The sequence below is a fragment of the Lissotriton helveticus genome, chromosome 12, assembly GCF_964261635.1.
Source record: "Lissotriton helveticus chromosome 12, aLisHel1.1, whole genome shotgun sequence".
Taxonomy (NCBI): Eukaryota; Metazoa; Chordata; class Amphibia; order Caudata; family Salamandridae; genus Lissotriton; species Lissotriton helveticus.
Window position 1 is genome coordinate 360,421,209 of NC_136073.1, and position 23,382 is coordinate 360,444,590.

The window sequence follows — 23,382 nt, forward strand, 5'->3', positions numbered from 1 at the left end:
ATGACCTGTTAGGGTACCAGAGCGCTGTACATAAAAGCATGCAAGATAAACAGGAGAAGGTATAAATACAAAACATGTAGGTAATCAGGCAAGCAGAATGCGAAAAACAGAACAACACATGTCACAGAAGGTCAAAAGCAGTACAAATTGCATCATTGAATGTAGGCCTCCCTCCAAGGAGTCAGAATGGAGCCACTAGGTCACTTTCACAAGGTTGAAAGTGACCCAGTTACACCCACAGATGCATTCTATCTCAGGAATTATATTTGGTCAGAATGTCGGTCTGGTTCCCTCCATGCACCTGCACTTCTCCGATGGTTAAAATCATGATGTCTCACGAGGGCCACAGATCCTGACTGCCCTCCAATGCATATCATGTCACGAACCATAATCCAATCAGGAACTATTTAGCCTTTTGGTGCACAACAGCTCAGGCCAATGAAGATAGTAGGCATAAAATGTAATTTTATTGGCTGAAGGGATCCTTAGCCCCATCTGTCACTGTCAGTGCAGTGCGCGGCTTTTCAGCTTCTGGAAATGAGCTACCCAACCACCAGGCAGAGATGATGCAACAATTTATTAATGCGTGATAACTTTGTGCAGTTGCAGTAATAAGGGAAATGCACCTAAAATGCGTTAGTATAACGCCAAATGTGTGACACGTGGCAGGGCTGACAAACAATGCGTTTGCGAAAGGGTGGGTATATGTTTATGTTGGTTTTCTAAGCTATTCCACCTGTTATAGTTCCCCGCCTGCCACGCCTTGAAAAATAGTTTGAAGGTGAATGGCGATCCCTTGGCGTACAAAGCACCAGATTGCAGAAAGCCCTGAAGTAAATAAAATGTATCGGGTTGTAAATTAAAACAATTACGTACATAACAACACAGAACATCAAGTTCAATGCAAAAATGTATAAAAAGTCATTAAAATCGCTCTGTGGCTGGGAAAAAGAAAACCACTGAAAGCAACTGACCCTTTAAACAGAAGCTAAAAGCATATTATGTCAATATCTTCCATGAGCATCGCTGATTTAAGCAAATGAGCTACTAAACTAATACTACTGGAAGCAGCCCCTCGATGCCCCCTGATAGCATCAATACAATTTGTGTATTCGCACACAAAATTTCGGCTGTTCCCATCTAAACATCCTGTATCTTACCTGGTATGCCGGATAGTGTGGAAGCCCAAAATATTTTCTGTTTTGAGAGCTGAGCAAAAGTATAACATTTGTGTCGGAGTGAACTGGTGCATGCTGCATGAAAACACAATCCCGCCCGGCTGCAAAATGGCTTCCAGGATTCTCTAAATGCAACTACTGGGAAGAGTACGAGTCTTATACGAATTCTGTTGTGCCTTTCTTGAGCAGCGAAATATCTTAGACCGTCTCCTAATATGTAGGATTTATTGCATAATACAGAAATTCGTTTCTCACAACCTGCAAGCAACCCTCAGACTTATAAATAGGGCTCCCGGTTTTATTGTATTTATTTTTTTGCCATTTCCGTCTGTATGTATCCATATTTATTTTTTGAGCATTTTGTCTGTATTTATCCATATTTATTTTTGCGACAAGCAGAAGGCAATGCTGCAGCTAGTATTTTTCCATATTCATTTAAATTGACAATGCACACATGCATTCGGTGCACAGAGTGCTACATCCTCTCCCCACTGAACACCATCCTGCCCCACTGAGAGAAACTCACACTCCCTTCAGCTACAACCCAATTGTGCCCCGCTATAAACACCTAGAAGGGATGTATGACATTACAACGCATGCATTTACATCGCATGCCTTTACAACGCAAGTATTACAACGCAGTCCATTACAACGCATAGTGCTTTTGGGCGCTGGTTAGTGAATAGTTTAATTTACTATTCCAACTCCAGTCCCCGTGGACACTAGGGAAGGTTATTGGATAGTAAATTAACCTATTCCCTATCCTAGAGCGCCCCCCAGAGCAATGCGTTGTAATAGTTTGCGTTGTTATGGTTGCGTTGTAAAGGCTCTGCGATGTAAAAGTTGCCTTGTAAGTGTTGTTCACCACCTACAAGCAACTGAATTCAAACTATCCACTAGACAAGAGTAATTTGCTGACTGAAAAAAGTAACAACATTCTGGCAAAATTAAACAGTCATAGGCAGGCACGTCCGGTAGTAGGTGTAACTGCAGGGCGGTGACGTAGGGAGGGGGAGCGTTGTAATGTATGGATTACGGACTATAACAGGTAAGTAAACTTATAAATAAATAAAACGAATTTCGTTGTGTGTACTGCATCACCAAATGCGATGCAATGCACACAACGAAATTCGTTTTATTTATTTATATGTTTACTTACTTGTTATAGTCCGTAATCCATACATTACAACCCCCCACCCTGCCTCTCCCCCTCCCTACGTGACCGCCCTGCAGTTACACCTACTACCGGCCGTGCCTGCTCATAGGGAATACAACTTAAAGCTTTTACACTCATTATTCAGAAAGCTAAGGACATGAAAAGAAAAATAGCACTTGACTGGAAAACTCTGTAAGGTGGCGCTAATGTGTTTGGGTGTGAATAAAACCATTCATTCCTGCCGCCGTCATGGAGGCACTGATTCCCGTCATCAACAAACTGCAGGATGTCCTTAACACAGTGGGGGCTGATGTCACCCAGCTGCCACAGATCGTGGTGGTGTGGACCCAGTTAAGCGCGCACGGCCCCGTGGGCTGGGTGATGGTGGCCTGATATGGACACACTGTTCAAAGAGACACAGTTTCTTCCACTGCCTGCTGCCCAAAACACGAGGCCTCTGCAGAGCACAGGCGATGGGTGTGCAGGCTCTCTCTGACATTATCACGCCCAGGTGTCGAGTGGTATGCGCGCAAAACAGAAGACCAGTGAAGTTATTTATTGCGCTGTTGGTTTAAACCCTTTGAATTCACCTCTCATCTTCGTGACACTGGCAAAATGAGTATCATTGAGTTGTATATTAGTAACACATTATTTTGAGTAATTGAAAGATGCACTTCTGTGTCAACAATGGTGACATAGCACAATTAACGAAGCACACCAAAATAATGTGTGAACAGCTTTTAGTATTTTAGGTCTGTGCAACTAAGCCACAAAACTGCATTAAACCAAGAATGAATTCCTAAATTCTCCTACAATTTGATTTGTGTAAATTGCTGGTATGTTAGTGTTCATCCATTGTCAGACTTAATCCCACAAATGAATGTATCATTATCATGAATGAAAACCTAGCCTACTTAGTAAATGCCAGCCTACTCTTAATCCTTCTTTCTGAGACATTTATTTTCGTACTAAAGAAATGCGTAATCAAACATTAAGCTGCCCCTTCCATGGCTCAAAGCTATTGTGATAGATTATTGTCTAAATAACCACAGGATGGTCTTTGAAACATTTGTAATAACGTGTTATTAAAATAGTCACGTTGTTAAGTTTTCTGTAGATGTAGTATATTCACTTATGGGGCTTTGTTGTTTAAATGTCTCATTGATTGCTTTCTTAAATGTCACTGTAGCGGTCTGTTAACTTTAAACACATGTTTAGCACTCCAACCCATCGTTCCTTTGCTTGCCATGCCACATTAGTTTGCCAGTGCTTGTTTTTTTTTTATCCATTTCACTGGGGAATGAATGACAGAAAGGAAAGAACAGTCACAGTTTTCTGCAAGTGAGGAGGAGCGCGACAAAGAGAGGGAGTAAGAGGAAGAAAGAGGGGGGCAGCAGAATTGGGTTTCTTCTCTCCGCTGCCCACTCCCCCCTGTCCACCCCAGGCATATCTGTGAGAGTGAGATCCCAGCCCGAGGCAAGGGAAGTGAGGGGGGCTGAATGCAGTGTGTGTGAGCATGATTCACCTCGAGGTGGGGCGCTGAGAACAATGCAGGCCTCCTGGCGCTGGCAGCCGCTGATCATCTGGGAGCTCCAGGCACCTTGCCTCCTGCCACGACCCCCCATTGTGCAGGCACAATGAACAGGAGTAGCAGGCATTGTGATAGTAAGACGAGGGGGGCTGCACACAACACAATCCGAGAGCTGAACGGGACAAACAGCAGCGCCAGAGTGAATTATTTAGAAGTGGCTGAGATTATACTTCATCTATGTGCCCCCAAACTGCATACGCCACTGACTCCAGCCCAAGTCCCCCGTACTTAACTTTCTTTTGAAATGGCTGGCCAGTCTCACTCTAGGGGCGGAGCGGAGCCCCAGACATGGCTGGGGCAGCTAACAAAAGGCCGACAGGAGCGCAAAAAGACCGTGAATTTAAAGAAATTTCCAGCAAAACTAAAGCTGGTGTTTCGCTTTACTGTAGGCAGCCACAGCCCTAGAATCAGCAAGAGGGTGTGGCAAGGCAACTCTGCTGGAGTACAGCAGCGCTCAAAATGTGCTAGTATTTTACCGTATTTTACCGTTTTTACATATAAATACAGACAAAGGAAAACATGTTTTCCGTCTGTATTTATATGTAAAAATCCGTTTAAACGGAAAACCGGGAGCCCTACTTATAAATAACTCCTAGGTTGTTTTTCGTTTCGACATGTTCTTTAAAGGATGCATACCCTTGTGGGCAGGGCCAGACTGCGTAGTCAAAACCAGGGCCGGACTGACCGTAGTGGGCATCGGGCATTTCCCCAGGAGGCTGGAAGGGTGAAGGGAGGGATTTTCAGCAGTGGTGGGTGATTTTGTTACTGGAGGCTGGTTTTGCAGCGGTGCTACAATATCGGCTAGCAATAACAAAAGCAGCAGTGCACACTTGTGCACTAGCCCCTACCCCCAGGGTCTGGTCCGATGAAAATACCAGGGCTGCTTTGGGTTCCCAGACCTGCAGTGGTCAAAGCAACCCTGGCAATTTTGTCAGACCAGCCCTTGGTGAGAGGGGGGTTGCAAGTGTGAAGCACTGTTGCTTTTGTTACTGGGGGCTGATATTGTAGCACTGATGCAGCACTGGAAAACCGCCCCCACCCTTCCAGCCTCCCGGGGAAATGCCCAATGCCCGGTACAGCCAGTCTGGCCCTGCTTGTGGGTAAGCCCAGGCAAAATTTAAATGCAAATTCCTCAAGAAGATAAGCTGGTCAAGGCTTAGTGCACCCCTAATACCCACAATAGTTCTTGCAATAGCAAACTTTTTTAAATAGAATTAGGCATGGTGTTGTGGGTCATGAAACAAAATTTCGAGACCAGATAATCACAGTTGCTGCTTTGAGCATCGAGGCACTATTTTTACTTAAAACTTTGACTACTGATTGGACTTATGTCATTTTTAAATCAAATAATGTATTCAATTTTCCAAAATTGGTGTGGGATTTTTCTTGTGTTTTCACTCTATTACAATTTTAACTGCTGCATAAATACTTTACACATTGCCTCTAAGTTAAGCCTGACTACTTTGTGCAAGCTACCAAAGGGTAAAGCACAGGTTAATTTGGGGTTTGCTTGTGTTTCACTCTGACTGAGATGGTGGTTGCTGCTTGCGTAGGGTATCACCACCCCACTCCCAACCAGAAACCCAGTTTCCAATACTTACTGACTCCTCTGTCTACTGCAGAGGGGTCCTTATGCTGCCAACTTGCCTCTGCTAGCCATTTACCCACCAAAATCAACATGCACATTGGCTTTTTTAGGACTGCTGGGAACGTATTACATAAGATTAACTGTGGTAGAAAAGAAAAAACAAGGGAAAATACATCTGCAAAAGGGAACGGAGCAACTGGTATGTGCACCATAGAAGCCTCGCACAAGCAGATTTCACCTTATAATTTGCTGTTCACTGAATGACAAAAAATTTACTTTTTGCCACTTTTCAAATGCATTCACAGAACTTCAGTCGGTCTCAGGAGCTATCCCTTTGATTTTTATGACAACGACCAAAAACAGTGCACAATGTTTCATTTCCCCAATTGCGGATAAATGTGGAAAACAAAAGTTCCTTCGTTAAAATCATCTTTTAGACACTTAAAAAGTGCCTTGTGTATGTTTAGCAGTGCTCTGCCAATCCATTTCTTACATTTTTGCCCTGGTGCAAAATATGGCCCAAGGTGTCTTGCACACAATTATTTGGGCAACTAGTAGCCAATCCTAAAATTTGGATAGAAGCACAACCTTTTAACAATATTCTGTACTACACACAGAAGAAAGGAGTGCACATTGGATTTGCCATGCATCATGTCTGCATTAGGACCTTCAGAATTTTGTACCAATATAAAAGTGTGCCTCTTACCCAGACAATCAATATTTATCATACCTATTTTCTTTATACGCATATTTTCAAAACCGCACATAAGTATCATCTCAGACACCCTTAACAGATTTCTGCAAATATGTTGTTGTGATTTACACACATTTGTTGACTAAAATAAGCACTCAAAACTGTTTTTTACTTTCCACAGGAACAACGAAAAATCACAACCGAATAAAGCACATCATATTAAAGTAAAACATCTATGTAATGCTAAAATAATAAATCTACCAATCACAAACGTACTTACAGCATGTACGTGATGACACCAACACTCCACATATCCGTTGGGAATGACACAAAATCGTAGTTTACGACTTCTGGGGCCAAGAATTCCGGGGTGCCAAAATTTACTTTCAACTTCTCCCGGGGCTTGTACCTTTATCGAGAGTAGAAGAAACATAAGTATCAATGGAGAAAGGCACATTCCAAGACCTATACCATTTTGTTTTTGCATTGTGCAACACCAAGGACATCAGGGCACTGGCAGATGATAGAATACATTTCCCTTGTGCGAATAATAAGAAAAATCAATGCGATGGAAAAAAGAACTGGCGAGATCAAGCTTAAAGCTCTCCGTCAAACTCTGTATCAACTCCTCTACCATCAACCTTATTTGATCCCCTGATGAAGGCCTAAAAAGGTGATATTCTGAGGTGTCCTCCAAACTGTAATTTCTGTTTTCATCAACCAAGGACTTGCCTGTAGTAGAATTAGAGAAGTTTCTTAAATTCTGGTGCTGGGTAAAGGGCTAGCACATCTGGGCAGACTGAGTCACATATAGGGCTTGCAGCTACCAAACAGACCACAACATAGAAAATAAGGTTCATTACCACATGTAACAGGGAGTTGCCACATGTACACCAAGTCATGGCTAATCATGGGATGCTACTAACATCTGACAGGATCATATCCAATGATGAGACTTGGGAAACAGTAAAATGTCTGAGAGTAAGGATGAGACATAGCTGAGGAATGGGTCCCTTCCTGCACAAAAACTATGTTGTAAGGCAAGTTCCTCTTTGTATGTGTGCTGCAGAATGCCGCGCACAAGCAAAGAGGAGAAAATTAGGAGAAATACAAATATTCCTCCTTGTTATGCGGGCATCAGGAAGGTATGGATTTTGACACATATCCATGTCTTCAATTCTTTGTAGATATGGTCTTTTGTCAAAATCCATGGGTGGATACACATGAATGGTAGTTATTCAAGCTAAGACCTCACCAAGCAGAGATCTTACTAGGCATACATCAGCAGGGATATGGGTTTCATTTGGCAGAACAAATGAATGCTATAAAAAAAATCACAACCATATATAGGATATTCTGAAAGACAATATATTTTAGTAAATTACACTACTGGTAATGTGCAGAATCTAAAAAGAATCACAAGCTTCAAATGTGTGCAAACTCATTAATATATAAGTAAAATGCTCATAATTTGTGTAGAATGCCCTGAGCAAGATGCACATGAACAGCGTAACTCGCTCAAACACATTGACCTTAACTATCATTCACTCACCAATGCTTATGAACCTGATGACAGCCGGAAGTATTTGCCAAATATATTAACAGAGCGGCCTCATTAAACATTTAATCATTAACAATATTGAGTTCATGTCATAATTGTCTATAGATGATGACATATGCACATGTATTTTCATCAGTTTTGCATTATTACATTGCAGAGCAGCACTGATTCATTGATACAGTCTTTACAATCCTCAAAATATGTTCAATTGCATCAAATATAATCTATTTTCTCAATGAATTGCTTGCATTCCTTCTTTTAGGAACAGTGTTACTACAAACAGTAGTAATTATTGATCTGGAAAAAGTCTAACAAACCCATGCCCTATTTTTAAACCAAAATGTTGTTGACTTGTGGGCAGGTTTGTTAAGTTTTGTGTTAAGTCACGCAAAGTGATGCAGAGTGGTGCAACTCCTTGTTATGATACTTACTTTCCAAGGGAAAATGTATTTTGTGTGAGAAAGACGCAATTTTGCAGAGCAAATAGTGCTTTGCGCGGCTTTTTACTGCTTTGTGCCTCTTTGCATCCAGGGGACCCATACTTGGATGGAACTTCATTACACCATAAGCACTCTTAAGTTTTCGATGCACAGCCTGATATACAAAGGTGGTCAGATCAGGCTTCGTGTCAAAACAATGTCACCTTGAAGCAAGCCCTATAAAAACATGTTTTTGTTCTCTAAACATTCCACACATTGCATGCATACTGCACTATACAGCACATTTTCATTGTGTGGAATGTTTCACAATTTGTCTGGGCAAATAATTATTGTGTACTGGAAGCTTAGGCTTCCAGTACAAAACCTATTCTAGACTACATACACATGTCTCTGCACCATGGTACTAACATTGTGCGTGGGGCTTGGCAGACTGTTTGTACACTAGAGCATGGGAACAGCAGCAGACCATTTGAACAAATATGGCTTTGTGGGGCTTTCCTCCCCTTGTCCAACACAGCCCAGAAACTTTGACTGCTGCACTGCGCCACGTTACGCCCCAAAATAATAAATCTGCCCTTTGGTTGCCTCTATGGTTGTTTGATTCTCATACTTTGCTTATTCTTGGCCAACAGTTATGGTACTGCTGTTTCTTTTTCATAAGCATTTAAGATGACAGACTATTTACCACACTTGATATAGGTACTCTGTTTTGAATAGTTACGTTATTGTCACAAAAATGTTTATAATAGAGCAATCTGTTCCAACCAACCATAAATGTGTGCATGAGTTTTTCTTTACTACTCTTCAGGCCTCCACATACAGCCATAGAACCAACCACAAGTGGCTCCCAAACTCCAGCTAAAGGGCATACAGCTCCAGCTCGAAGTGCTTCAAAAATAATGGTAAACTCTCATGGGGTTATGCTTGCAATGACCTAGGAGAGTTACAGTTTTTTAAAGTTTCCTGGGGAGCCGGAACTATTTTTTTTGTTTTTTTAATGTTTATAGTGCAGCGTATCTGTTTAAAAAAAAATAAAAAAATTGTGCCAACATGGGGAGCTCACTCCTCCGCTGCTGTTCCATTTTGTAAAGAAGTTTTGGCGAATGCCTGGGTCTCACCTGGGTACCCAGAGCTTCTCACATTGGGGGCCTCAGGGGAATGCCCCCACTGGCTCCTGTGTCAGTATCCATTCTGGGTGCAGGTGGGAACTGGTTGCATTGTTTTGCTCCCTCCCAGCTAGGAGCAGCTTTTCTTTCTGCTCCTGGTGGGCAGGAACACTCATGTGTTGCTGAGCAGGAAGCCACAGTGTCCTAGAGGATGGTATCCCCAGAACAAAGTTTTATGTCGGGCCCAGTGGATATGGTCACCTGAGTCACAAGATGGCTTGGAGGTGGGGAACCCTTCTCCCCAAATAAATATAGGAATGGGGTCCTCGGGTCATATCATGGCTCAGGGAGGGGCTCCCTAATCCCCCTTCTTCAATAAGTATTTTACAGGCCGTGGGGAAAGGGGCACTTGGGGAGCATTTAAAGGCTTAGGGAGGGGGGCATCAAAGCCTCCCATAAAAACAAAGATGTGCTGACTCCCCCTAATGAAAAGGGCAGTACTGCTAAAAAATAAAATATGTTTTTGACACCCCACCAGGCACATGGGTCCGGGTATCACTACACTGCTCACTATATTTTAGTCCCAAAATGGCTGATGCAACATCTTTGTAGCCATATATTTGGATCTGCCTATCCATGGTTCTACAGCCTTTATATACTTACATGTTCAACCCTAATTTTGCCTGAACTACAAAACTGGCTTTACACCAAATCACAAAATACACAGTTTCTGAGTAAAGATCTAGATTTCTGCCAAATTTGGTGTAATTCCGTTCAGACGTTTTGGCTGTAGTGCTGTTCAATTTTCCTACAGGAAATTTCAAGGGGAAATGCATTTTGGGATTCCCCCATTATCTTCGCCTCCGTTTCATGGATCACCCTAAAACTTTCCAGGATGGAGCTGAGTTGATTTAAAGTTTTTTAGGGAAAGTTTCATGAAGATTTGTCAAACAGCACCAAGGTTATGAGAGAACCAAAAAATTGATTTCCTATGGAAACCCGGTGTTAACTAGAACAGGACAGTGGTGACCACCAAAAAAATGAAGGTTACAGGGACGTTATAGTTAGGCTCAGATTTCACTCATACAAAACCATTGAAATTCAGCAGTTATAGTTACCTGAGCTAACAATAACTTATGCCCCACAGTGCATTCCTTATGACCTCACATATTACATCACTCATGAAATGGTCAGTGACATCAATGATGAAATCTAAAATGACATAACTGATGACATTATCCAGTAAGTGTAAGGGTTATACAATTTCCAACATATGTCATCTGAGTGGCTGTGAGACTGAATCTGTGTCTTTTTGGCTGTCTGAGGGGCTGTTTAGGTGTGTGAGTGGCTGTATGGGTGAATAAGTGGGTGTGAGTAACTGTGTGGGTGAATGAGTGACTGTTTGAGTGGCTGTATTGGTGAGTTAGTGGCTGTGTGAGTGCTTGTGGGAGAGGTGTGGCGCCGCGGCCAGGGCGACTGACGCTGGAATCTGGGGATCAGGGTTCGATCCCCGGCGGCAGGTTAGCCCAGCACCATGTGACTCTAGGCAATAGCTCGCTTAATCTTCCCGACGGCCCCCAGCGCCTAGAGACCCTTACGGGTGATTGTGCGCTTTACAAATGTGGATTATTATTATTATTATTGTATGGATGGCTGTATGAGTGACTGTGTGAATGGCTGTACGGGTGGGTGAGCGGGTTTGTGAATGGCTGTATGGGTGAACAAGTGGGTGTGTGAGTGACTGTATGGGTGGGTGAGTATCTGTGTGAGTGGCTGTATAGGCAGGTGAATGGGTGTGTGAGTTGCTGTGTGGGTGAGTGGCTGTGTGAGTAACTTCATAGGGTCAGTGTATGGGTGAGTGGCTGCATCAGTGACTGAGTGGCTCTATGGGTGGTAAGAGAGTGTATGAGTGGCTGTATGAGTGACTGAGCGGCTGTGTAAATCACTGTATGGGTGGGTGAGTGAGTGTGTGAGTGTCTGTATAGATGACTGAGTAGGTGTGTGCATGCCTGTGTAGGTGGGTGAGTGTCTGTGTGAATGGCTTTATAGGCAGGTGAGTGGGTTGCTATATCGATGGGTGAGTGACTGTGTAAGTGGCTGCATCGGTTACTGAGTGGCTCTATGAGTGGGTGATTGACTGTATGAGTGACTGAGTGGCTGTCGCGATCCTGAGCCAAGGAGGGGGGCGTGATTTGTATGCTCCCTCCTGGCTTTGTAATGTATGTCTGTTGAGATTTGAAGGGAATAGGGCAGCACCCAAAGCAATGCAGGTTCCAAAGAACTACAAGACCCAGAATGCCAAGGGACAGCGACCCGCGCACCACAGTCGGAGCCGCCTGCATTTTCGGCTTCTATAAAACTCTGCCCCTTCCTGTACAAGGGGCTTGACAAACTTCCAGTTATTCCTCGAGGATACAGCGCTTAGCGGATGCTATTCACCGCTGGAGGACGAGCGATGTGTGCTTCCTTCATTGCCGAGCCCGTAGAAGTCTGATTTTGAGTCTTCGCTGGAGTGGTTCTCTAGCACTCTGGAAGCTGGAGCTCCCGTTTTCTGTGCACTCTGCAGGGCGTGAACGCCCTTTTCAGGTATTTAGGTAATTTTGGAGGATTAGCGTGGACCGCGCTCCTCCTGTACTCCAGACTTTTTGGTATTGAGCAGTCTCCCGAACACTGGGGGGCTGTTCACCTTTTGTTGTTTGCTGGATCCTGTACTAGCTGTGACTTGAACAGCGAATGCAGTTACAAGAGGGTTTATAGAAAGACTTGTTACAGTTGCATCTCACGCGCCTGCCTCTCTCCCTCACAAAACGATATCCTGGAGCCGCTGTGACTTAAACAAGCCTTTCCCTTTCCAGGAGATCGTGGGACCTGTGGTTCTTCCGCATTCTTCTGTGGGTGACTTATGAAGTATTTGTTATCCTGAATATCTCGTACTCCGGAGTCATTGCGGTCTTGTAAAGTGAGTAAGGGTTCCTAAGACAATAGTAGGGGGGGTGTGTTGTATGACTGAGTATATTGACTTCCCTCCACCTCACGTTTGTTTCCTTGTTGTTTATTCCCTTTGCAGTCAGCCAAGAAGGCTAGTGACTAAACGCTGGCGACTCTTCAGACCAGGCGCAGTCAGGACGCTATATCTAAAACCGCAGTGTTTAATATTTTATCCATTCCCCTTTTCCCCCGGGGTGCTCCCTAGCTCAGGGGTGTTTTTTGGTTCCTCTGTGTATGGTTGTATCCAGGGGAGGAAGGGAATTATCTTCACGCCATCATCTCTGCTGGCCAGCCTATGAGGTTATTGGCTTTCATGGTTAGATACTACTGACTTCCCGACAGTGGCAGTGTGAATTGCTGCATGGAGTGCCTTCTCTACTCCCCCTCCCTCCCATTGTCCGAGCCTTCTCACCCCCTCTTCCGCCCGCACTCCCGTTGTTTGTGCCTTCTCGCCCCCTGCTCCCCCTGCCCACACTCCCTTTGTCTGTGCCGTCTCCCCCTCTCCCCCGCCCGCATTCCCATTGTCCGTGCCTTCTCCCCCTCACTCCTGTTGTCCATGCCTCCCGCTCTCCCTCCTGTTGTCTGTGATGACTACCGTTTGCAATGCAATAGGTCTCACGTAAATGCGAGTCCTATTACATTACAAATGCTTGTTTGCTTAGCTCCCTTTTGGACTGAGCGGAAATGGCAGGTGAGGGGGGTATTGTCGCCGCTCATAACCCTTCCCTCAGTTTAATTTCCTCCCGTCGGTCTCTAAATGAAACTAAACATTTCTCGCCCACAATCAGACTATAGGTACGGAATGAGGGGCGAGCCTGGCTGCCACCCTGTGTAGTTAGTCAAAACCACAGTTTTAAAGGAGCAGCATTAAACAGTGATAAATGCTTTGAACAAGTTCAGACCAATAGCTGCACGTCATTCAAGAGTTTAAACACAGCGAATGGCAGGGACGCAGAGTGGCCAGAGACCGTGTATGGGACCAGGAAACATAGAGAATGAAAGACAAGAGAATGAGCCTTACAATTGATTGCCCTTTCTCAGTTTTTTTCTAGTGAAAACCATTTGAGTGTGACTCTGATTACACAATGTGCATGTGTGCTTAGTTTTGTGAAATGTTTCCAAGAAGCGGATACTGGTGTGCTGTAGTCGCATTGCCTCTCAAACTGAAACGGCAACATGCCAGGTGAGGCTTCAGGATTTTTGTGCTGGTTTGGCCTAACGCCCAGAGCTGCCGACTTTGAAGCCAGACATGCCAACACTCCCGATTCAGGCGTGAGACTACCGATTTCAGGGCTAGTCTCCCGCCTCCCGATCCCTGCAAGTAAAACCCCGATTCCTCGGAGTTTCAGCTGACAGCGCTTGGTATTGTGTAAACTGCCAATTCTTACAGCAATAGTCATAGTGACCACGCAGGGGCTCTAGAAGGGGTGAAAAATCAACAAAGCGTCATTAACAAGTGAATGGTCTTTTAAAGACCTGTGAAGTAGGGGGGTGGGAGGACGGCTGTGTGTGTGCACACAGAAAGCTGTTTCAGCCGGGGCTGTCACACAGGGGGAGGTGGGGGGGGAGAGGGGAGCATGCACTGCCAGCAACCTGCCAGGCCAGTGCACAACACTTGCATCCCCCTCTCTCTGCCTGCCATTGCGCTGCATGCTACGGAAAGGTAAAAAAAAACGTGCATTTGTGTTTCAAATGTCCAATCCTGCAGCAGCACACTTCCAAAGCCCATACATGACAGTAACCAGATTCAAGGCCCCATTCTCCCGATTTTTTTTTCAAATCTCCCTATTTGCCCTTCTGAAATGTTGGCATGTATGTTTGAAGCTGTGGTACCAGGTTCGAGTCTTGGCAAAGACGCTAACATCCTGTGATTCTGGCAATCACTTAATCTCCCTGTGTCTAACAAAAATAAATGTGTCCTTGTGTAATGTAACTGGTGTTCGTATAAAGCGCTCCAGGACCTTCGGTCAAGTTTGTGCTATATAAAACCAAAAAAACTCACCTTGGTTGCAATTCTGATTTAACCAGAGTGTGTGATCTTTGGCCGATCACTTCATTCGATACATAAAGAGGTAGGGAATTTTAATTCACATTACTTTTCGGTGGTCTCAGAAAAGAGCACCATGAATAAGTGACCAGGGACTCCCAACTGCCCCTTCACCTGTTTTCCTCTCCTAAACATCTGTCATTCACCCTGTTGCCAGGAACAGTTCGGGAACCGCAGCACAGGTCTGCATGTTTTCTAATTGACCCTGTAAATTAGGGCATTCGTCCTTTCAATGACTCTTCCTGTAAGCAGTAGGCACACTCATTTTGGCCTAATCCTCCACTACGTTGCTGCACCGGATCCAGTGAAGGTTGACCAGCCCCTGTTCGATTGTCCTCCTCCTCTTCTGCATATTTCCCATTCATTTCTGTTTCCCCTACAAAAACCTTGCAATAACACTCTATCAGGATTTTCTTAGTTCAATTTTAAATAACTTCCATAATAAGAATCCGTCTAATAAGAACAACCCTGTGCTCAAATTGTAAAGCGCTCTGATATCCTTCGGGATCAAGTTTGCGCTATATAAAACTTTATAAATAAATAAATAAATGGGCGAGTACCAACATGTCCCAGCAGTGATTCTTTTATTACAAACAGAAGAATAGCATTCATTTCCATTAGGGCTGCTATATACTTATGCCATTATTAAGCTTATGGTGGAGGGTGCTCACCGAAAGGCGACACTGCTCTGCTATACTACGCGTGGTTGGTGATTCTGGACCTGAAATTACTAGCCAAAAGCCTTTATATTCGCTTTAAATTTGGTACTCTACCTTTGAGATCTCTAACTAATAAATGGCACAAGGTATCTAGTTTTAGTATCTGTCCAGCGTGTGGCCTGGGAGATGACAACGAGGCACACATACAATTTTCCTGCCCTCATTACCATGGCCCATGCAGGAAATGGATTATTTCTGTGTGTCAGAATTTGAAGGTGAACAAGTATTTAGTGGTTCTTAGAATTCTAAAAAGCGATACTACTCCTGTTATTGTTATTGCTATGAGCGAATTTTTGCATGCAGTCTGGTATAAACGCAGTAGATTGCCAAATTTGATTTCTAGTGTGTAGATTAATACTTTTTAAATTATTGTCTGATCTAAATTGTATCAAATGTATGTATTTTATGTATTTTATGTATTAAGTAGAAAGGTACATTTTATATTTTATATGTTTTAAAGTGTCTTGCACTATTTGCACATAGCTTAGCCTGTCCATAGCTTCTGTTTTTATGTGATAATAATAATGGAAGAGAGAGAACCTTGATAAGCCACTATTTGCTGCAAAAAACAGAGACATTGAACTGTGCTGGAAGATATATATATTTTTTAAAACATGTTTTTATTGGTTTTACAGCAAACTTCAAGGCAGCATTCCGCAAATATAAAATATCCGGTTACAATTCTTACATGACAGTTCTGACAACACTTTTCCCATATCTCATTCCCCTCTTTGATAATCAGGAACAATCCCAACAACAGCAGCGACCACCCACCTTCTCAATCCTCCCCAGAATCCTCATCTGAGCTATCTTGTTCGGAGTCTGGAATGGGTTCGCATATATCCCCTCTATAGGTGTTCCAGGCAGCCCACACTTTGGTCCATTTTCTAGGGCATTTCCTATTGACATATACTGTTCTCTCAGTGATCATTGTTACATCCATGTCCCTACACCATGACTCCAATAGTGGTCGGTCAGTGGCCCCTCACTTCTGCGCTATTTTCCATTTTGCGACCTTGAAGCCCAGTGTCGCCCACGTCTGTCCCTGCCGTGTCAGATCATTCGGTTCCCACACGTTGAGGAGGCACCTCATTACTCTTTTTTCTTTTCTTCTCTCTCTATACAGACCCCTGACGAAGGGGCATGGCCCCGAAATGCATTGGGTGTTATTGCAATGTTTTTGATATATTCTATGATTTATTGATTTAATAATGATGTTTTGATGTACATATGAATTTTCATGATTGTTCGTGATTTACCATACAAAAACATATGATGATTGAAATGATATGAATTTTTTGTGATGAAGTATACTAGATAAAATATACTACAGCTTGGCAAAAGGAGTATTTAATAATTTTGTCGTGCGTGTTTGGAGCCCTGGTGGCCTTTCGGCACCAGGCCATATACAGTCTATATTTAAAGTGTGCAGGCACTAATCCTAACACAGCACACGCACTGGTTTAACTTGCATAAAGTTGGAACACTTAGAGTGCAGCCCCCGCTCATACATTTCTATAGGAAATATTTCAGTGGCACTGGGAAGGGTCTATTCTCCAGCGCATATAAAAAGCGGGGCAGGGCCATCATTTTAAATAATGCTGCTTTACCTAATAATGTCAAGGGCAGGGCTTCCCAATGGGCCATGTCTCTACGCACGGGCTCTAGAGGGGGGGCCAAATTTTTGACGTAGAAGGCGGCTGGGTTTTTGGTGATATTGATGCCCAGGTACTTAAACGAGTCTTGGGATAACGCCAGCGGACAGTCCGGGGGAAGTCGCGGTTCAGGAGCCTTAAGAAGGTAGAGAACCGATTTGGACCAATTTATTGTGTAACCGGAGATGAACCCAAAAGTATGACAGATCTCGAAAAACACCGGTAGCGAGCTTTCCGGGTCTGTGAGATATATCAGAATATCATCTGCATAGAGGGAGATGCGGTCCTCCCAGTCCTCTGTCCATTGAATGCCCCGTAAAAGAGGGGCCTTTCTAATTTTGGCCGCCAGGGGCTCCAACACTAACGCGAACAGGAGTGGAGACAAAGGGCAAAGGGCAACCTTGTCTGGTCCCTCTTGTCAGTGGTATAGTTCCCGACAGCTGCCCATTCACCGCCACGGGCGCCACCGGTGCCGTGTAAAGGAGCCAGATCCATGTACAAAACTTCGGGCCGAAGCCCAAGTATGGGAGCGCCGCGAAAAGATAGAAAAGATAGACCCATTCCACCATATCAAAAGCCAATCTCGAATCTAGGGACAGGACAGCCGATGGTTCAGTTAATAAGTGTTCCCGTGCTAATGCGCTATGTAGACGCCTAAGAAACTAAGCATTGCTGATTGTGAAAAGTCCGGACTCGGTTCTACCAGGTGCTGGTCTGTACCCTATAAGACCATGGTGGAAGAGAGGCAAGGTCTGCAGCCATCAACTTCATCACTGGCGTTGGAGGGAGAGAAGACAACACTCTCATGCCTCATCCTCCGCTTGGCCCATACCATGGATACTTGCAAACATTTCCCCAGGATGCAAAAAGTATGGTCTGTCGCATGCCCGAGGGTTGCATTGTGATGGTCAGGTGGGATAAGGTGGATGTTGGGGGAAGCAAAGCATGTGCGTGGTGTGGACAACAAACTAAGATTTCAAGTGCTTTCTGTCTGCCACCCCCACTCTAACCTCGTGCACCAAGAATGAAAGAGAGCATTACCTTTTGATATAAATCTTGAGATACTCATCTAGTGGCTGAATTCCACAATGTGAAACCAGAAATCCTAGGATCAATCATGGCTTCCTTGCTTGACCAAACTGTAAGATACTAGGCAGTGGTTTTATTTCACTTTACCTTCGTTTCCTTAATTACCTCATATGAGAGCATCTAGAATTGCATGAATTTAGGATGAGTGTCATACAAAACCTTATCTAGCTAGTGATTTTATAAACTCTAATGTTGTCCCAGTTATAATAACAACTCAGAGGATGCTCCTAACAAATGACATGCCCCTTGATCGACTTTTGACATTGTTGTTAGGATGGCATAAACGTTACAAAGTTCATGTTTGAAAATGATCACTTCTCATAAATACCTTATAATGAAGTGCTATATTCTGGCTGTTAATGAAAACACTTTTTAGGTCGAGCCTAAGGTGATCAGGTGATCTGTTATATGTGCTTTATCGGGTCTGACTCCACCATTGCTTAGGATTGGCCTTTGTGTGTGTCATTTAGAAATGGAAGTGTGCTAATGGCTGATCGTTGGTGCATGTCCCACCTTTACTTACAAGTTAACTCCCATGAAGTATTGCCGCGGGAGCAAGCAGGGACGCGCACGCAGTCCCTAGTGTGACAATCCAACTTACTGAAATGCAAGTGCAGTTTGGCGCTTTATTACTTCAGATCGCAGTCTCGTTCTTGCCGCTCTTTGTGAAATGCGTGGCACCAGGTATATTTCTTCATGCACTTTGACCGTTGGCTGTCACAGAGAAGATATTGCACTCGGCTGGTGTGCCTTCCATAAGCGAACACCAGGCTGCACATATTTATTGTAGTTTGGCATTGGCAGTAAGCGCTTTTGTCTTCCAGCAGCGGGCGCCATCCTTTTCTGAAAGGTTATTTGACTACTTCCCTCGACAGGTGTCTGTGTGGAACTGGAGATGTACGAGAACCCATAGTTTTATTTTTAATTTAGTTACGTTCCTTTCTACATTCTTTCTTGTAATGTTACAAGCACCCTTCTCTGTGGTTTAGTATTTCGATATTATAAATGCCATTTTCTGACAGTTGGGCATAACTTAAATACTTAAGATGTAAACACATTGTCTTACCCTATATATGTTCAAAGGGACTCACCTTCTGGCCAATCCAAAATCAATAATTTTTATTTGATTTCCAGTGTGGCTCACACATAAGATGTTTTCAGGCTGTAAAAGTAAACAAACGTAATTTTAATATGTACAAACATGACAGACCGAGAAATCTACAAAAATTGGTAGGTATAGGTAATACGCGATTTATGTCATATTTTTTATGTTGAGTTCACTCCAAACCAATGTATGGAAACCTACACTCATACTTTAATAGATATTTAATATGGGTGCATAATATATAGTATAGCCTTTTCCAAATCTTCGTTCTCTATTTCTAAGCCGTCAACATTTTTCTGACTTACCACTTTTGTTTTTAAAAAATATATACTTTTGTAACCACCGTTTGAGCCTTAGTTTCAAATTTTGTCCAGCCACAGCTGGGAAGATTATGTTGGAAGTTTTTGTTGTTGCAGAGGTGGCCGCTAGTGTGTTCTAACTCCATCTTAGTGTTTGCTTTCAGTGTTTGCTCTACTTTCAACCACGGAAAAACACAGAAGGAAAGCTCGCAAAGTCATTGGCATGTTCATTCGACAGGAAATGGGATTGCAGTTCAGATCAAGGGTGCTTCAGATAGTGAAACAATGGGGGGCGGGGGCGGGGGCACAGCAGGTAAACCATCTATGCCGGCCGGGAAATCCAGAGTTACTTAATTCCCCCTTGACAGGCCTATAAATTAAACAACGCCGCTGAATTTCTCCTTCAGAGGAAATCTGATGATTTCTCCGCTGCCGAAGGTGATAAAAGCATTACAAAATATGCTCTTCTTGTCACCAGTGCATCCCTGAGAACTATTGTAAATAAAACGTTTTAATGGCCAGAGATGTCACAGTTTGTCTCTTTGCTGTGGCATGAAAACACGTGCAGATAACAGTTTCACGCATGTGCTCTAATTAACTGCTGTTCGTTCTTCATGTCTTCATCTGACAGTTTGTGTTTCTGGCAAAAAGCGAATCTTTATTAACATGCAGTTTAAATCTGTGGAAATACGCGTGAATACCTGGAGGCATTGGTTTCAATTATCTACATGTAAGAAAGATAACAATCTGCTGAGAAAACAGGTACATCTGCAGAGTCGATAGTGAAAAGATATTTTTGAACATCTGAACTTAATGCCAATAATAAGAAAATGTTTCTATGCAAAAAGCAAACTATATAATTAATCGCTGCAAGACATTCAGCTGATCGATGCTTCTAATGCATAGATTCTAAAAATAAGTGAAAACCTGGTCTCGGATTGATCAAGCTGCTCTTTATTCTGTAGCAGACTGCGCACCTCGATTAATTAATTCTAAGGCACTTATGTCATTGCTCATATAACTACTTCCTTATTAGTTTTGAAGAGTTGCATCATTTAAGCATGTCAAATTTCAAAACACCAAAATGCAAATTTCAAAACAAAATTAAATCATGAACAATAAATTGTAGACATTTGATAATGAGACATACATCAGACAAATTATAAATCATTGGCAAGATTACATTGGTACACCAGGATTTTTAGACATAAATAGTCCTATGTATAATTTGTTTTCAAGTTTTTAGGACCGTTCCCACACTAGGCTTGTTGTTATCCTAATTCGACCATGTCTAATCAAGATAGACAGTGCTAAGTTATTTTCCTTTGGTGAGTATATGGGATTAATTCCATAAAAATGCAGACGCGTTTCCAAACCCGTTCTGTGTTTTCGGGTTTTTCTTCAGGGCAATACTGGGTACCTACCAATAAATAAAAATGAAAATGATCTATTTAGCGTCTTCTCCTGTTTGTATTAATCTATTTGAAGTTCCGCTCTGCAGCGGTAAGGTTACCGTAAACAATTCCAAAACGACTCTTTCGGCTGTACTTTTTTATTTTCTGTGTGGAACCCATAGTTCTGCATGGGGGGAAGAGACAAGGGGACTGTCAGTTGTCTCATTGTTTTAATGGAACTTCTAGTAGACATATTAATATAAAAGCAATGCACTTACTGATGTGGAAGTTGTGTAATCGTGTATTCACACGTGGTTTCCTAAATAGTTCATTCACTTCATGGGTGCTTGTTCTAGTATCTGTGAAAGATCGTTAAATGTGGATTTTAGATTATTGTTTCTCGAGTTGTAAGCACTATTGGGAAGTAGAATATGGCTTGGGGCTTACTTGCACTCAGTGTGAAGAAGGAAAAATAACTTAGCACTGTCTATCTTGATTAGACATGGTCGAATTAGGATAACAACAAGCCTAGTGTGGGAACGGTCCTAAAAACTTGAAAACGAATGAAAGATAGGACTATTTATGTCTAAAAATCCTTGTGTACCAATGTAATCTTGCCAATGATTTATAATTTGTCTGATGTATGTCTCAGTATCAAATGTCTACAATTTATTGTTCATGATTTAATTTTGTTTTGAAATGTGCATTTTGGTGTTTTGAAATTTGACATGCTTAAATGATGCAACTCTTAAAAAGTAATAAGGAAGTAGTTATATGAGCAATAACATAAGTGCCGTAGAATTAATTAATCGAGGTGCGCAGTCTGCTACAGATTAAAGAGCAGCTTGATCAATCCGAGACCAGGTTTTCACTTATTTTTAGAATTTGATTGTTTTTCCTGGTCCCGTACGGACAAGACCCCCCCAAGTGTTTAAAGTGTAACAGTGCAGGCATAGCCTGCGAGGGTCAGGCATTTTAAATAGCCGCCAGTACAAACAGAATTGAATACAACACACAGGCTATTGAATATAGCCTGTAAACCATTTCAGAAGAAGAAACACTATCTTTCACTGAAGATCATATTAAGAATTTAATTTCAGGTCCTTCTCCTTTTTTCTTCCATTAAACTCAGTACGAATGCTCAACAGCAAAATGAAACCGATAAGCTAGTCCGGCTCAACAAAAAGCATATCTGTACAGAACTGCATGGGCATTTTCTATTTGAACACCTCAAAGCGGGCACCATCCCGTGGGGCCTACAAGTAAAAAACATGCCGGTGGTCTTTACAGAGGACCCAGTGTATAAAAAAGGTTTTAGCTACATAGCAACAAAATGTAGCAGGGACCTTATGGTCCATACAGTAGAGACAGCTAAGAGACATTGTTTGAAAGAACAGGAGGAAATAAAGGCTCCTATTAAAGCCATTGCAGATAACCACAGTGTGACGGAAGCAAAGGCCCTTCTTGATAAAATAGAGAAGGAGATTCAAACATTCAGAGACAACACCATCAATTTCAGGTCCAACAAATTTGACAAAGACGTTAAGTCATTTAAAATCGAAACAGTCTACCCGTACGGGCTTTGACACAATATCAAGGGCGCTCAAAAAATCGCTTCTTGACTTTTTCAGATAGTTCATCTTCTAGGTCTACGGGAGATTCAGACGCAAGAGAGGGCCCCTCTAAACATAACATCTTTTTTTTAGAGAAAGGCGAGGCAAGAAACAGGGTGAGGTTCAAACCACAGCCCCAGTCATGGGAAATGAGAACACGCAAGAACTTTTACAAAAGTTAGACGATTCATCCATAGTCAATATTTCAGATAAACAACTGACTATCCATGAAAAATCAGTTTTAGAGTTGGGCCTCAAATTTGTACCAGTAGCCAATACAGACTTAACCACTTTAAAAATTGAAGCCTTGGAATTTTGCAGGAAACTGCGTCTAAAAGCTTTTTTCCACGACAAGGAAAACACCAGATAACCAGAACCATCTAACCTTTCAAACAAATCAACATTTATTCCTCCAGCATACACCATCCCTAAAGAAATAATAGCATATGAACAGACGGTCCTTTCATCCATCACGCAGTTGGGCAACCAAAGAATTTTTTCAAAAAGAAATAGAACCCGGGAACAACAGGTTGCCATCAGAGAATTCAGAAATGATGAGTCAGTAGTAGTTAAACCCGCTGACAAGGGGGGCGCCCTGGTGGTTTGGGAAAGAGAGAAATATACTGCAGAGGCAAATAATCAAATACAGAAAGAGGAATGGTATAGACTACTCAATGAAGATCCAACATTGCAAATTCAAAAAGAAATACAGCATAAACTAACAGAAGGTTTTGACATGGGCATCTTAGGTCCTAAAGAATTTGACTACATGGCTAAAAAGAAACCACGTATTCCGGTAATTTACTTCTTACCAAAAATACATAAAAACCTCACGGAGCCACCCGGAAGACCCATCGTGTCCGGTTGTGACTCGGTATTAGAGCCAATAGCAAACTACGTAGATGTGTTTCTGAAGGAATGTCTGACAAAATATCGAAATCAAAAATATCGAAATACAAAAATATCGGGACAAAAATATCGAAGTCAAAAATATAGGAATCCTATCCCTAACAAGGTAAGTACAAAAATATCGAAAAAATAATATCGTAGTACAAAAATATCGTATTTAAAAATATCGTTTTTTTAAATGTATTAATAATAATGTAAAAATAATTATAAAATACATATAATGTTACAAATATTAAATAAAAATATTAAA

General features: G+C 42.5%; 1 protein-coding gene across 3 annotated transcripts in view; it reads right to left on the reverse strand.

The window, feature by feature from the left end:
• Nucleotides 1-23,382, reverse strand: part of MYLK3 (myosin light chain kinase 3) — a 557,372-nt gene that overhangs the window by 111,652 nt on the left and 422,338 nt on the right. For all 3 annotated transcript variants that reach the window (XM_078668257.1, XM_078668255.1, XM_078668254.1), the window contains exons 9-10: nt 18,904-18,974; nt 6,488-6,616 (exon numbers count right to left, since the gene is read on the reverse strand). In XM_078668257.1, the coding sequence (XP_078524383.1) occupies nt 6,488-6,616; nt 18,904-18,974 (200 nt within the window). The remainder of the gene's footprint in view (nt 1-6,487; nt 6,617-18,903; nt 18,975-23,382) is intronic.